The following is a 13,285-nucleotide window of genomic DNA, read 5'->3' on the forward strand; positions in this document are numbered from 1 at the left end:
CCTACATCAGCCTCCTGAGTAGCTGGGATTACAGGCACGCGCCACCATGCCCAGCTAATTTTTAGTATTTTTAGTAGAGACGGGGTTTCACCATGTTGACCAGGATGGTCTCGATCTCTCGACCTCGTGATCCACCCGCCTCGGCCTCCCAAAGTGCTGGGATTATAGGCTTGAGCCACCGCGCCTGGCCGAATTTTTCTAAATTTAAGGACACATTTAATCTTTAAGGACACCATATATGTGTGTGTGTATGTATTTTTTTTTTTTTTTTTGAGATGGAGTCTCGCTCTGTTGCCTAGGCAGGAGTGCAGTGGTACAATCTCAGCTCACTGCAACCTTTGCCTCCTGGGTTCAAGTGATTCTCCTGACTTCGCCTCCTAAGTAGCTGGGATTACAAGTGTGTGCCACCATGCCCGGTTAATTTTTGTGCTTTTAGTAGAGATAGGGTTTTGCCATGTTAGTCAGGCTGGTCTCGAACTCCTGAACTCAGGTTATCTGCCCTCCTTGGCCTCCCAAAGTGCTAGGATTCTAGGTATGAGCCACTGCACCTGGCCTAGGCTTCCCCTTTCATAGTTGAACCAGTTTTGCATAGATAGGCGAGTGTTCAGTATAGCAGGTAGACAGGCCTGAATGGTTTGTGCCCCCAAACAGAGCAAATGAGGGTAATTCAACCCATGGTGTCTCATCTTCTGGAAATAATGGGCTTGTGGGGTTTTTGGTTCTTTTTTTGAGACGGAGTCTTACTCTGTTGCCAGGCTGGAGTACAGTGGCTTGATCTCGGCTCACTGCAGCCTCCGCCTCCCAAGTTCAAGGCTATTCTCCTGTCTCAGCCTCTTGAGTAGCTGAGACTACAGGCACGGACCACCATGTCCAGCTAATTTTAGTAGAGATGGGGTTTCACTGTGTTGGCCAGGATGGTCTCCATGTCTTGACCTCATGATCCGCCCATGTCGGCCTCCCAAAGTGCTGGGATTTCAGGTGTGAGCCACTGTGCCAGGCCAGGCTTATGTTTTTTAATAATATCTTCTTGCAAAGTGACTGTCAAGATTGAGTAGTTTCTGAGATTGGGCTCTTAAGAGAGGACTTAAAGGACAATAATTTTACCCATCCTCCTAGCCAAAGGGCAAGACTATGTTTAGAGAAGCAAAATTCTAGCCCACAATTTAGTGTGTCAGTAAGACTCTGGAGCACGGGGGACTGTTCTGCCATGTCCCGAGCGATGCTTGAGTTTTGGGTTTAGGAAGCTGCAGCCACATACAGCCCCGCCTTTATCCTGTGAAAGCATCTTTACACAACCGATACCAAAAAGTTTTACGTTGTAAATGTTAAAAATTAGGTAGTCTTTATTCACTTGAATCATTAAAAAAGTGATTTTTTAAAATGTAATTCCATTTTAAGGTTGAAACAAATCCAACTCCTTAGATTGAAGCCCAAATTGTTGCTTTTAGTGACTATTTCAGTTGGGTTTACTGTATAGAAGTAAGTATATTGTATCTTCTTTTTCTACACAGTGAAAATAAACTAAAATTTCCCTCCGGTTCAGCACCTCTAACTGGAACGTTTTCTGCACTGAAGGTGTTAGTCCTCAACCGAACAGGAATAACTTGGGCTGAGGTAATCGTCTTTCTTTGGTTTATTACACACTAATAAGCAATTAAAAATGTTTGGTTTAGCTGGGCATGGTGGCTCATGCCTGTAATTTCAGCACTTTGGGAGCCTGAAGTGGGTGGATCACCTGACGTCAGGAGTTCAAGACCAGCTTGGCCAATGTGGTGAAACCCCATCTCTACTTAAGATACAAAAACTTGCCGGGCGCGGTGGCTCAAGCCTGTAATCCCAGCACTTTGGGAGGCTGAGGCTGGCGGATCACGAGGTCAAGAGATCGAGACCATCCTGGTCAACATGGTGAAACCCTGTCTCTACTAAAAATACAAAAAATTAGCTGGGCATGGTGGCGCATGCCTGTAATCCCAGCTACTCAGGAGGCTGAGACAGGAGAATTGCCTGAACCCAGGAGGTAGAGGTTTCGGTGAGCCGAGATCGCGCCATTGCACTCCAGTCTGGGTAACAAGAGCGACACTCCGTCTCAAAAAAAAAAAAAAAAAAAAAAGATACAAAAACTTTGGGCGTGGTGGCGCATGCCTATAATCCTAGCTACTCGGGTGGCTGAAGCAGGAGAATTGCTTGAACCTGGAAGAGGTTGCCGGGAGCCTTGGCAACAAGAGTGAGACCTTGTTTGGGGAAAAAAAACAGAAAAAAAAGTTTAAGGTTGGGCGTGGTGGCTCATGCCTGTAATCCCAGCACTTTGTGAGGCTGAGGCAGGCGCATCACCTGAGGTCAGGAGTTTGAGATCAGCCTAACCAACATGGTGAAACCCTGTGTCTACTAAAATACAAAAATTAGCCAGGCATGTGCTTGTAATTCCAGCTACTCGGGAGGCTGAGACAGAATTGCTTGAACTCGGGAGGTGGAGGTTGCAGTGAGCTGAGTTGGTGCCACTGCACTCCAGCCTGGGTGACAGAGCAAGACTCCCATTTCCAAAAAAAAAACCACAAAAAAAGTTTGGCAAAGAATTGACGTACAATCCTGTCTTCACATTAATCATCCTAATATCTATTAATAGATAACAGAATTTTTTTTTTTTTTTTTTTTTTTTTTTGAGACAGTCTTGCTCTGTCACCCAGGCTGGAGTGCAGTGGTGTGATCTTGGCTCACTGCAACCTCTGCCTCCTGGGTTCAAGTGATTCTCCTGCCTCAGCCTCCCGAGTAGCTGGGACTACAGGTGTGTGCCACCACGGCCAGCTAATTTCTTTGTATTTTTAGTAGAGATGGTGTTTCACTGTGTTAGCCAGGATGGTCTCGATACCCTGACCTCATGATCCGCCTGCCTCAGCCTCCCAAAGTGCTGGGATTACAGGCGTGAGCCACTGTGTCCGGCCAACAGAATTCTTTAAACTGCCTTATAAAAGAGCATTGTAATTGAGTTCTCCATCTAGGCATCCATGTCCTCCCTCTGCTCATTTTGACTTGTTCTGGTGCCTTTATAAACAGTGGTGCTCCATTGTGGTATGCAACAAATACGAGCTTTGACAAGCCTTAGTGTTAGCTATTGACTAGCTTCCTGAGTTTTCCTGTGAGTTTTTTTAGAACAGAAGTCAAACAGCAGAAAGGTTCTCAGATCCTTTTCTTGTTGAAGTTCAGCTCTTGGAATCCACTGTTCATTTTATACAGCTGGGCTCAAAAGTAGATTTGTGGGTCCTTGCACAGCAGCATTTGGGACTTACATCTGGCACTACTGTTTCCTGTCGGAGGTGTACTGACTTCACACACCCAGAGCATTCCACTGTCAAACCAAGGCAAGGGCGTAGAAATACATTCCCAGCCACATTCACCTGGGAAGTGCCACGGAGGCCGCTCAATGAGAGACAAGTGGGCCCCTTGTGCCCTCACTATGCCCATGCCCATGGCGCCTCTTCCCTAGGGCTCCACCTCTGTGAGGTACTTACTCCCTCTCCACGTGTAGATGTAGCTGGGAGACAAGTAGGGGCCAGGCAGTGGGGCTCCTACTTGGAATCCCAGCATTTTGGGAGGCTGAGGTGGGAGGATCATTTGAGCCCAGGAATTTGAGGCTGCAGTGAACTAGGATTGCACCTTTGCACTCCAGCCTGGGTAACAAAGCAACACCCACCCACCCTCCAAATAAACTAGGAGGGGCACACAGAAATTCAGGTGGTGGAGATGGCAGTCAAGTTCTAGTGAGAACAGTTAGAAAGAGTTGATGAGGCTGGGCCTGGTGGTTCTCACCTATAATTCCAGCCAGTACTTTGGGAGGCTCAGGCAGGAGAATCACTTGAGGCCAGGAGTTCAAGACCAGCCTAGGCAACATAGATCCTGTAGATGCCATAGGTATATAAAATATTATGTGTTATTATTATATGTATATATATTTTTGAGATGGAGTCTTGCTCTCTTGTCCAGGCTGGAGTGCAGTAGTGCAATCTTGGCCTACCACAACCTCTGCCTCCTGAGTTCAAGTGATTCTCCTGCCTCAGCCTCCCGAGTAGCTGGGACTACAGGTGTGTGCCACCATGCCTGGCTAATTTTTTTGTTTGTCTGTTTGCTTGTTTGTTTGTTTGAAACAGAGTCTCACTCTGTCGCCCAGGCTGGAGTGCAGTTGTACAATCTTGGCTCACTGCAGCCTCCACCTCCTGGGTTCAAGCCGTTCTCTGCTTTAGCCTCCGAGTAGCTGGGATTGCTGGTGACCGCCACCACCAGGCTAATTTTTGTATTTTTAGCAGAGATGGGGTTTCACCGTCTTGGCCAAGCTGCTCTTGAACTCCTGACCTCGTGATCTACCCACTGTGGCCTCCCAAAGTGCTGGGATTACAGATGTAAGCCACTGCTCCTGGCCTAATTTTTGTATTTTTAGTAGAGATGGTGTTTCACTATGTTGGCCAGGCTGGTCTTGAACTCTTGACCTGCTGATCCGCCTGCTTTGGCCTCCCAAAATGCTGGGATTACAGGCATGAGCCACTGTACCTGGATATTATATATTTATATATATAATTTTTTGTAAAAAGTTAGGCCCATGTGCGGTGTGGCAGCAGGAGGCATAGCCTCGACATGCAGAAAGACGCCAGCACATTTGTGGACCTGTGCATGCTGCAGAAATGCCCCACCAGCAACTGTGTCATCAGTGGCAAGGACCACGCATCCACATGGATGAATGTGGCCAAGGTCAACAAGGTCATGAGCAGGTTTAACATCCAGTTTAAAGCCTGTGCTTATCTGCAGGACTGTTTGCAGGATGGTTGAGTCAGATGATTCCATTCTTCGATTGGGCACAGCCAAGGACATCATCTCAAATAACTAATTTTTTTTTTTTTTTGAGACCGAGTCTCACTCTTGCCTAGGCTGGAGTGCAGTGGTGTGATCTTGGCTCACTGCAACCTCCACCTCCAGGGCTCAAGCGATTCTCCTGCCTCAGCGTCCCAAGCAGCTGGGATTATAGACATACGCCACCACATCTGGCTAATTTTGTATTTTTAGAAGAGATGGGGTTTCACCATGGCCAGGCTGGTCTCAAACTCCCGACCTCAAGTGATCCACCTGCCTCAGCCTCCCAAAGTGCTGGGATTACAGCCATGAGCCACTGTGCCCAGCCTCAAAGAACTTTTGACTGGAGAGAATCATGGATGTGAAATATTTGTCATAAATACATAATGAAAACTTAAAAAAAAGTATCATTAAAAAAATAATAAAAGAAGAAATAATTGTTGAGAAATTTTGTCTGATTAGCATATCCTTTACAAACCCAGAATTGAGGAAAGGTATTTAACATCAATTGACTTCTTTTGGTTAAGCAAATTCTATCAAATAATATGTGCAGTTGGCCAGGCGTGGTGGCTCACACCTGTAATCCCAGCACTTTGGAAGGCCCAGGTGGGTGGATCACCTGAAGTCAGGAGTTCGAGAGCAGCCTGGCCAGCATGGAGAAACCCTGTCTCTACTAGAAATACAAAAAATTAGCTGGGTGTGGTGGTGGGTGCGTGTAATCCCAGCTACTTCGGAGGCTGAGGCGGGAGAATTGCTTGCACCTGGGAGGCGGAGGCTGCGGTGAGCCGAAGTCGCGCCATTGCACTCCAGCCTGGGCAACAAAAGTGAAACTCTGTCTCAAAAAAAAAAAGACAAAAAATATATCATAATAACATGTGCAGTTCACATCTGCTGTGCCACCTCGTAGCTGCGTTACCTAAACCATGCATTGACATCTACCTCCAAGGCCTCAAAGTGCCCACAGTATGTGCTCCCACAGCATTAAAATGCACCCTTTACCTTTTTATTTACCACCCCTCCACCACCATTCCAGGCCTGAAATGTAGTCTCGTGAACTGTCTGTGAGGCACTTTTTTGCTGGAACGGTAACTGAGCTGAATCCTCCTGGTGGTTCCTGTGAACACCGGGGAAGAAACAACCAGCCAAGGCCACCGGATCCCGAACCTCGTTTCTTTTCCAGGTGCTGCGCTGTGCTGCGGGGTGCCCAGGCCTTGAGGAACTCTACCTCGAGTCTAATGAGATTTTCATTTCTGAAAGGTAACAGGGCTTACTTAAAGGCATCTGTCTCCATTTAGTCATTATGAATAAATAGATACATGTATTATATCTACCTTAATTTTTAGAAGGATTTGCAAAGAAGAATTAGGAAAAATGTTTATTATTCATTGCCTTTGCAAATTAGAATTTCACTAATTGGTTGCTGGGCGCGGTGGCTCAAGCCTGTAATCCTAGCACTTTGGGAGGCCGAGGTGGGTGGATCATGAGGTCAAGAGATCGAGATCATCCTGGTCAACATGGTGAAACTCCGTCTCTACTAAAAATACAAAAAAAATTAGCTGGGCATGGTGGCGCGTGCCTGTAATCCCAGCTACTCAGGAGGCTGAGGCAGGAGAATTGCCTGAACCCAGGAGGCGGAGGTTGCGGTGAGCCGAGATCGCGCCATTGCACTCCAGCCTGGGTAAAAAAAGTGAAACTCCGTCTCAAAAAAAAAAAAAAAAAGAATTTCACTAATTGGTTCTAATCAAGGGAAACTCATCAGAATTAAATACTTATGAAGACATGAGTTTTATTAGTTTTGCATCAATGTGTTAACTTGCTGTTTCTAAATGGAAGTTCTGTAGGATATGCTGTAAGGATTAAATATATGTTTAATTAGCATCATCTGTTTAAGATATTGTACCAAATTCTATGTAAAAGCTTGTTCTCTTAAATATGTTGCTTCATCTTCCTCTTGTTGCTATGTAAAATTAACCTAACTGGGAAAATTTACAATAGATTCTGAATTAAGGGATTCAGCATCTTAAAGATTTTAGTGTATAGAAGGGTTTCATTATGTAGGCAAATGCAAGTTGTTTATTTTGTTGAGATGGAATTTTGTTCGTTGCCCAGGCTGGAGTGTAATGGTGCCATCTTGGCTCACTGCAGCTTCTGCCTCCTGGGTTCAAGTGATTCTCCTGCCTCAGCCTCCTGAGTAACTGGTATTACAGGTATGCACCACCACAACCAGCTAACTTTTTTTTTTTTTTTTTTGAGACGGAGTTTCGCCCTTGTTACCCAGCCTGGAGTGCAATGGCGCGATCTCGGCTCACCGCAACCTCCGCCTCCTGGGGTCAGGCAATTCTCCTGCCTCAGCCTCCTGAGTAGCTGGGATTACAGGCACGCACCACCATGCCCAGCTAATTTTTTGTATTTTTGGTAGAGACGGGGTTTCACCATGTTGACCAGGATGGTCTCGATCTCTCGACCTCGTGATCCACCCGCCTCGGCCTCCCAAAGTGCTGGGATTACAGGCTTGAGCCACCGCGCCCGGCACACAACCAGCTAATTTTTGTATTTTTAGTAGAGATGGGGTTTCACCATGTTGGCCAGGCTGGTCTTGATCTCCTGACTTTGTGATCTGCCTGCCTTGGCCTCCCAAAGTGCTGGGATTACAGATGTGAGCTACTGCGCCCGGCCTGCAGGCTTTTTTAATTAAACTTAATTTTGACATAATCGTAGATTCACATGAAGTTTTATAAGAAATAATACACAGAGATCCCCTGTATCCACGACCCAGGTTTCCCCATTGGTTACAAAACTATGATAGAGTCACAAATACAAGTTACAAAACTATGATATAGGATTACGTGCTCGGTGTGACAGTGCTGGAGTCAGGTATGTGAGCATCTCCACGGTGACCCCTCAGGGTGCCTTGTACAGTCATATCCTCTTGCCTCTTACTACCCGCTCCAGCACACCAAATGCAGGTATTTTAATGCTGTATCTTTGAAAACAGGAGATAAATTCATGGTGAAAAACATTTTATTTTCCATACAGGCCAACAGATGTTCTCCAGACAATCAAGTTATTGGACCTTTCCTCTAATCAATTGATTGATGAAAATCAGCTGTTTCTGATAGCCCACCTGCCCAGGTAATTTACCCCTAAATGCTTGATACAATAGTGTTCAGTCAAATCTTAGTGAAGGAATTTTCATATGCTCTGTACGCTTTCTCAATAGAAACGTGATCGTGATGATGGAATTCCTAAATTGAGTAATTCCCTTTGGGAAATTTTCATTTGAATTCATTTAGAGAATTTACTTGTGAACCCTGTATAATGTGGACTCTGTCTGTACCAGATAATTTGAAGAATGAGTAATTTGACCCTGGTGATAATGCCAGCAGTCTTCATTCACTAAACTCCACCAGGAGACCATGTCTCTTTCCTGAGAGCCAGTTAGCACCTGACAAAGCAGTAGGTACTCAGGAACCACTAGGTGACTGTAGAATCATTAGAATGTAGTATCAAGAGTTCACTTTGCTTGTCCTAAGTTGGACTTTATGGTTTCTAAGCATTTTACATGGGATTAAAAACCCAGGGTGTAGGAAAAAATTTACGACCCTAGTCTGGTTGATACCCCATAGCATTTTATATTGTTTTTTTGTAATCAAATTTTACATCTTAAATTTCAGGTTAGAACAATTAATCCTCTCTGACATTGGAATTTCTTCGATACATTTTCCGGATGCTGGAATTGGTATATAAGATTAGTTCCACCTCGCCCCCCATACTTTAGCTGCTTCCTTCACTTCTACTGTGTAACTGAATTCTCCTTTTTATAGGGTGCAAAACATCCATGTTCCCGTCCTTGCAGTACCTTGTAGTAAATGACAATCAGATATCACAAGTAAGAGCCTCTTCGGAGTACGCACTGCATATTATTGCTTCTTTCCACTCTAGTGGCAGAGTTTGTAGGTTCCTTCTAAAAAACTAAAAAAAAAAAAAATTTTAAATCAAAGAGAAATGCCTGGCCGGGTGCGGTGGTTCACACCTGTAATCCCAGCACTTTGAGAGGCTGAGGCGGGCGGATCTCGAGATCAGGAGATTGAGACCATCGTGGCCAACATGGTGAAGCCCTGTCTCTACTGAAAATAAAAATTAGCTGGGTGTGGTGGTGGGCACCTCTAATCTCAGCTACTTGGGAAGCTAAGGCAGGAAAATCGCTTGAACCCGAGAGGCGGAGGCTGCAGTGAGCCGAGACTGTCCCACCGCACTCTAGCCTGGTGATAGAGTGAGACTACATCTTAAAAAAAAAAAAAAAAAAAAAAGTCTCTTCTGTGTGAAACTCCTCCTATAAAGCCAAAAATATTAAGAAAGAAATTAGTTCACTTCACACTTAAGTGGACTGTCATTTTAAATGGCACAGTTAATAGAATAAAAGGATGTGGCCTTTCTAGAGGGGGTTGCTTGGTGCATGATGAAATTCCCTGCCTCAGATTAGAACTAGGGACTTGCTTTCCTGTTTCTGGTTCACACTTCTGCAAAAGTAGCATGAAACACACTGCTTTTCATTTATTTCCTTTTGCTTTGTTTCAGTGGTCCTTTTTCAATGAGCTAGACAAGTTACCAAGCCTGCGGGCTTTGTCCTGCCTAAGAAACCCCCTGACCAAAGACGACAAAGATAGGCAGACCACGAGGCAGCTTATTATCGCCAGAATTGGCCAGCTGAAGACCCTGAACAAATGTGAGGTGAGCACTGGCATCATGATTACTTTTTTTTTTTTTTTTTTGAGACGGAGTCTTGTTCTGTCGTCCAGGCTGGAGTATAGTGGCTTGATTTCAGCTCACTGCAACCTCTGCTTCCCAGGTTCAAGTGATTCTCGTGTCTCAGCCTCCCGAGTAGCTGGGATTACAGGCACGCGCCGGCACAACCAACTAATGTTTTGTATTTTTAGTAGAGACACGGTTTTACCGTGTTAGCCAGGATGGTCTCAATCTCCTGACCTCATGATTTGCCCACCTCAGCCTCCCAAAGTGCTGGGGTTACAGGCATGAGTCATCACACCTGGCCCATGACTAGTTTTTTTAAGACAGGAAAATAAATTATTTTAGGCTGGGCACAGTGGCTTACGCCTGTAATCTCAGCACTTTGGGAGGCTGTGGCAGGCTGATCGCTTGAGTCCAGGAGTTTGAGACCAGCCTGGGCAACCTGGTGAAACACCATCTCTATAAAAAATACAAAAATTAGCTGCGTGGTGGCACAGGTCTGTAGTGCCTATAGTCCCAGCTACTTAGAAGGCTGAGGTAGGAGGATCTCCTGAGCCTGGGAGGCCAAGGCTGCAGTGAGCCATGAACATGCCACTGTACTCCAGCCTGGCTAATGGAGTGAGATTCTGTCTTAATTAAAAAAAAATAATAATAAGGCCAAGTGTGGTGGCTCACACCTGTAATCCCAGCACTTTGGGAGGTCGAGGCAGGTGGATCACCTGAGGTCAGGAGTTCAAGACCAGCCTGGCCAACATGGTGAAACCCCGTGACTACAAAAAATACAAAAATTGGCTGGGTGTGGTGGTACATGTCTGTAATCCCAACTACTCGGGAGGCTGAGGCAGGAGAATTGCTAGAACCCGGGAGGTGGAGGCTGCAGTGAGCCAAGATCACGCCACTACCCTCCAGCCTCAGTGACACAGCAAGACCCTGTCTCAAAAAAAAGTAAAAAGAGATTATTTTTTTAATATTGTAAAGGGGGTGATAGGTAGCTTTCCTTGGAATGGTAAAAGAACCTTGTGCAGTTTCATAGTAATGGTTCTTTTCCAGCTCCTCAGGAGAGAGTTTTCCACTTAGATCAGTGCAGGAAAAACCTGTGGCTCTGCTGCCTGTGGCCTGATTCATTATCATTTGGCGAACACCAGGCACCTTCTCCATTTTTTCAGGGAAAGTAGGCAGAAAGAACACAGAAGTACCGAGCTTGTTTCTCCTCTCCGGCTTAGATCCTCTTCTCCATAAAAGTGGGAAGGCCACACCTTGTCCTTGCCAGCACTTTTGTGCATTCACTGGGAGTCAGTCAGCTCTGCCAGGGCAGGCGCCTCCAGGTAGACCTCAGGGAGGTGACCCAGGGTACCTGGTGTAGTCCTGAAACTGGCTCATGCGCAAGTACCCTCATGAATTAAAGTGTAAAACTGAAATTATTTTTGCTTTTCTGATAAACCCTCGAGTTCTGTCAGTGTTAAAAAAAAAAAAAGGGTGAAACCTGGCTGGGTGTGGTGGCTCACGCCTATAATCCCAGCACTTTCAGAGGCCAAGGCAGGCGGATCACAAGGTCAAGAAATTGATATCATCCTGGCTAACATGGTGAACCCCCATCTCTACTAAAAATACAAAAATAATGGCCTAATGGCCGGGCGCGGTGGCTCAAGCCTATAATCCCAGCACTTTGGGAGGCCGAGGCGGGTGGATCACGAGGTCAAGAGATCGAGACCATCCTGGTCAACATGGTGAAACCCCGTCTCTACTAAAAATACAAAACATTAGCTGGGCATGGTGGCACGTGCCTGTAATCCCAGCTACTCAGGAGGCTGAGGCAGGAGAATTGCCTGAACCCAGGAGGCGGAGGTTGCGGTGAGCCGAGATCGCGCCATTGCACTCCAGCCTGGGTAACAAGAGCGAAACTCTGTCTCAAAAAAAAAAGAAGAAAGCTTTCTGATAGACTTGTTTTTATGTCTCAACATAGATTCTCCCAGAGGAGAGGTGGGGAGCTGAGCTTGACTACAGAAGAGCTTTTGGAAATGAGTGGAAAAAGGCTGGTGGCCATCAGGACCTGGACAAAAACAGACTCAGTGAAGAATTCCTCACAGCCCATCCTAGATACCAGTTCCTCTGCCTGAGTACGTGTGTATGCACTGGTGGATTTCCAGCTGGAACAGAGTTTTTTCCCTTTGGTATCAAAAGAGGTTCTCAGTGTTGTTACTGCCCTTCTTCCTTTCCTGGGCTTTTTGTACTCATCGAATCAGACTGTAGGCACTTTCCTGGGGCAAGAGCGGTATCTTTCAGCAGGAGAAAACTGGTTTTTGAAACGGAGAGATTTGCGATTGAGGAGGAGGAAGCAGTTTTTTATTTCTAAGAGGTGGAGTGTTGCTCTGTCACCCAGCTGGAGTGATCTTGGCTCACTGCAACCTCTGCCTCCTGGGTTCAGGTTACTCTCCTGCTTCAGCCTCCTGAGTAGTTGGAATTACAGGCGTGCACCACCATGCTCGGCTAATCTTTGTAGTAGAGATGCTGTTTCACCATATTGGCCAGGCTGTTCTTGAACTCCTGACCTCGTGATCTGCCCACCTTGGCCTCCTGAAGTACTGCGATTACAGGCATGAGCCACCATGCCCTGTATTTTTTAAAGCCCCTCAGGTGTTCGTAGTGAACAGGGAAGTTCGAATGAGTGTAGTTCTTAGTAAGCTCTCTTGTCCGGAGGGCTCACTGCCTGTTCCACCAAGGTTGGCACTTGGTCTGCGTGGTGTTCCTTAAATCCTCCAGCCTCGTTCTTCAGGCTTTGAAGCTGAGAATTCATGAGTCTTTGTCCATGATGTACTTTCCATTTGTTGTGACTTCATTATTATTCCACATTTCACTTTTATGTGATTTTCCTTTTTTTATATTTCTTAATGCAAGAGGCTCACTGTATGAACGCTTTAGGCTTGAACAGTATCTTTAAGGATGAAGAGCTGTCTGTGGGAATCTTTCAAGTTACTCCATTAGCCGGCCGAATTTCCTGGCCGTGCTTGGTGAATTCTGAATCACTTGGGGGTGAGCAGGGGAAGATCCTGAAGCAGCCAGGCAGGTATTGCTCAGTGTTTCACTGCTAATGCTAGAAGACAAAAGCACAGATACGTGAGGGGATTTAGAGAAATGTCACTGTTTGGCCGAGAGCAGGAGAAACGTACTGCTTTTCCTCCTCTCTTATGGAGGCTGTGGTCCAGGCCGAGGAACTGGGCTGCAATGTGGTACTGAGTGCCCAGCCTGGCACTGCACGGTCTGGTTGAAACTTGGTGAAGGTGTTTTCTGGATTGTGTCTCAGGTACAGACCAGGTTTCTCTCAGTGCAGAAAGAGAACTGTTTCCAAAGGTGACATTCGGAGAAGACATTTGAAGTTTTTGGACGCAGTCTTCTCTTGCTAGTTTGAGTCAGGACACTGTCAGTCTCTAAGGAACGACAATGTAATATACACATAAACATGTTGCTTTTCATTTATTGTCTTTTGTTGAATTTCACTGGTCATTAACAATGAGCTAGATGAGTTAGAGTCTGCAGCTCTGGGTAGATAGAGGATTCTGCCCTTGGAAGTGCTTGTCCATCACTCCTGAAAATCAAGCGGAAGAGCTTGATGTGTCCTGGGAACAGGCTCTCTGCACACTTACCTGTCCTTTTTTTTTTTTCTTATAGTGGCCTTTGGTTTATCACTCATCTCTTTTAATTT

General features: G+C 45.8%; 1 protein-coding gene across 3 annotated transcripts in view; it reads left to right on the plus strand.

The window, feature by feature from the left end:
* Nucleotides 1–13,285, plus strand: part of TBCE (tubulin folding cofactor E) — a 73,258-nt gene that overhangs the window by 54,447 nt on the left and 5,526 nt on the right. For 2 of the 3 annotated variants that reach the window (XM_039464299.2, XM_039464300.2), the window contains exons 7-13: nucleotides 1,512–1,614; nucleotides 6,017–6,093; nucleotides 7,873–7,968; nucleotides 8,511–8,575; nucleotides 8,661–8,725; nucleotides 9,415–9,567; nucleotides 11,549–11,702. In XM_039464299.2, coding sequence (XP_039320233.2) covers nucleotides 1,512–1,614; nucleotides 6,017–6,093; nucleotides 7,873–7,968; nucleotides 8,511–8,575; nucleotides 8,661–8,725; nucleotides 9,415–9,567; nucleotides 11,549–11,702 — 713 coding nt within the window. Of the gene's footprint in view, nucleotides 1–1,511; nucleotides 1,615–4,584; nucleotides 4,738–6,016; nucleotides 6,094–7,872; nucleotides 7,969–8,510; nucleotides 8,576–8,660; nucleotides 8,726–9,414; nucleotides 9,568–11,548; nucleotides 11,703–13,285 lie in introns of all 3 variants that reach the window. The other variant, XM_074385340.1, reaches the window with a different exon arrangement.

This window comes from Saimiri boliviensis, chromosome 14, assembly GCF_048565385.1.
Source record: "Saimiri boliviensis isolate mSaiBol1 chromosome 14, mSaiBol1.pri, whole genome shotgun sequence".
NCBI lineage: Eukaryota > Metazoa > Chordata > Mammalia > Primates > Cebidae > Saimiri > Saimiri boliviensis.